The following is a 2,965-nucleotide window of genomic DNA, read 5'->3' on the forward strand; positions in this document are numbered from 1 at the left end:
CTAGATTCTTGTCGTGCACTTTGGTTTCCATGAGGAAAACCACCGCGGGTTTCTTTTCCTTCACCATCTGATGAAGGTCTCGAACTGTCTAAGGGTTCCCAAGCCCTCGGCAGTTCCAACTTAAGAAATTCATGAGTGAGGGTGGGCTGCTGAGCAGCCGCCACCAAATCTCCATCAGACCTGTCTTCCGATACCCTTTCCCTCCTCTTCCTTTTTTCTGATTCCCAATAGCCTCCCCCTTCACTCTCCACATCTTTTCATTTTCCCAAACCATTATTCCCCATGCCTCTACGTACATCCATGCTACCATGTTCATACTTTTGTCTCATTGGAGTTTTCAGTTTTTTGCTCTTTGGAGAAGCCACGTGATTACTACCCTGCACATTGGTCGTTCCAAAAACAAAGGCTGGTGACACATTGTTTTGGCCGACAGGAGGTAGAGGAGTCTTACTGCCAGCTAAGCCCCCACCCCTGATGTCATCTAAATCAACCCTTTTGTCAACAGTTGCCCATATCATTTTTTCCTTAATGGAATCCCATTGGCCCACGTATATGTTACGTTCCCCCTCTATACAATTTTCCTTTAAAGAATGGCTCCTCGGCTTGGCTCCCAAATCGGCGACATTGATATTCTTCTCCCCATTAGGACAAGAATTTACACCATCATAATTCGCTCCTAAATTGTCACCCTCATTATTCTCTTCATCCCGAAGCTGTAACCTCCCATAATTTACGTTTTGAATGCCTTCGAAAGCTTCTGTGTGAACACGCTTTCCCCCGTTGGGACAAGAATTAATGTCACCATTAACTCCGCCCGAATCTCCATCCTCAATCAGCTCCTCATCCCGTAATTTCAGCCTCCCATAATTAGCGTTCCGGAGATTTGGGCTAATAGAAGGGCTGCGCTCATGGGATTTTCCGAAGCTAGCCCTCACCGGAGTTTTGGAGTTTTCCGATGAATCGCCATCATGTGGATCCTTCTCCGGCTCCGCTTCCCTCCTTTGCCCATATCTATTTCTTTGTCCCCGATCGCCATAGCAAGTTCCTGCTGGATCCCCATATCTGTTACCACTTCCAGTAGCCCAGCCGCCACCCCTCCCATGTCTCCTCGTCGGTGATGGAACCCGAAGCCAAAGACCAAATTCGACTTTTTTCTCTCCCCCATTGATTCTCCATCCTGCAGTTCCTCCACAACCTTGCTTGCCATGCTTTATGACCCCACAGGTATAGCAATATTGGGGGATCTTTTCATATTGAAAAGCAATCCATAAGGATTTACCCCGAAGGTTAATGGTTCTCCCACGTGAGAGCGGTTTTGAGAGGTCCAGACGAATCCGAACCCTCAGAAACTCCCCCCACCCCACTCCTTCTTCTGTAACATCGATATCTTCAACCTCTCCCACCGAAGCACCAATCTTCATCCCCACCTCTCTGCCCATACAAGACAGCGGAAGGCCAAACATGCGTACCCAGAAAGACGCCTTATCAAACTCCAATTCGAAAGGCGAAGTTACTCCATCATAATCCACTATGGCAAATAGATGATCATCAAACTTCCATGGCCGGCCTTCTAAAATCCGGACTTTATCACATTCATTCCCAAATTCGATTAGAAATAAGTTTGCACCTAACGCCTTAAAAGAGATCCAGTCATTTGGGTGCCAAGCCCGGATTAGTGGTGTTTTGATCACGTCCTTCCCCACAACTCGATCTGCTAATAGTTTCCCAACAACACAAGAGACTTCTCTCGCTGCCAGAGGGGCTAGATCAGATTCCCCAATGGTCAAATCTGCACCTTCTTCCTCCATTAGAGTGAGATTCTCCCAAAGCCGGGACAGTTCCTCCGCTGTTGTTCCCATCGCTCTTCTTCGTTACTTCAGCACTCGAAGGAGAAGACACTCGTATCCGAGAGACTAGACTCCACCCTAGAAACAGGGGATAGAAGGCTTCACCTCAGGGCGTTCGTAGAAGACCCTAGAGAGAAGAAACTTCCATTTCAAGATTTCTTGAAATGGAGAGGAATCGGTAAAAATCGTTAAAAAAAAAAAAAAATTACAATTTTAATTTGTGAGCAAATTGAAAATTCGAATTAATATCATTTGATTATCTAACATTCCAAAATATATAAGGCTTAAAAAATCGATAACAATTAATTAGGGAATCAAATAATAATAAAGACATTATTACATAAAATCCAATCTTAAACATTCCATTCTTGAAGGTTGTGGGTAAATTTTTTTTGGCCTTGTGAGAAGCATTGAGCAACAAAAATTTTGGACAGTAATAAATTTTGCATCCCAAAAAGCAAAAAGAATGATTTTTAAATAAAAAATATAATAGTAATATTAAAATAAATATTATTTAATTAATATTTAAATATAAGAAAAATTATCCACTTAAACTTTTCGCCTAAAACATATCGAGTCGGCCTTGGGCGCATGTGGGCCGGCCTTCTTTCGTTATGCAATATCAAAATTATTGACAGATAGTTACATAAACAATTTCAAAAACTTAGAATAAGACAATATCAATTTTTAAATATTGGACGCAAAATTAAAAAAGTGGTGCAGGTTCTAAGAGCATTTTTAGCAGCCTTATCAAATTTTACTCACCAAAATAATCAAAAGTACTATTTTCTCTATTTTAACTACTTACTTTTTTAAAGCACCCTAGCAGCCTCATTATTTTAACTGTCAACTTTCATTATTCCATTTAAATATTCTTTTTCAAATGCTTCTTTATATATATATATATATATATATTAACTTTTTCAAAGAATAGGGAATGAGAGAAAAAATTTATATTATTTTTTATTCATTTGGTGAATGAATAGTACTCACTGTCTTTAGTGAGTACCATTCACTCTCCATTTTGTTTTGGTTAAAATAGTGAGTCTGAAAAGTGAATATTTAAACTACTTTTGTTAAATTGTCTCATCATAATAACCAAAAAATTGTTTTAATGT

At 40.3% G+C, this 2,965-nt stretch overlaps 1 protein-coding gene across 1 annotated transcript; it reads right to left on the reverse strand.

Annotated features, from left to right (window-relative positions):
* Nucleotides 1-257: 257 nt before the first annotated feature.
* LOC132187906 (uncharacterized) lies at nt 258-1,859 on the reverse strand. The gene has a single exon (XM_059602330.1). The coding sequence runs from the start codon at nt 1,857-1,859 to the stop codon at nt 258-260; it is 1,602 nt and encodes a 533-aa protein (XP_059458313.1).
* Between the last annotated feature and the right edge of the window lie 1,106 nt (nt 1,860-2,965).

Source organism: Corylus avellana, chromosome ca7 (genome assembly GCF_901000735.1).
Source record: "Corylus avellana chromosome ca7, CavTom2PMs-1.0".
Classification (NCBI taxonomy): Eukaryota; Viridiplantae; Streptophyta; class Magnoliopsida; order Fagales; family Betulaceae; genus Corylus; species Corylus avellana.

Bases quoted from the DNA above. Each gene is read 5' to 3' on its own strand.
- LOC132187906 (XM_059602330.1), bottom strand. From the start codon at position 1,859: ATGGGAACAACAGCGGAGGAACTGTCCCGGCTTTGGGAGAATCTCACT.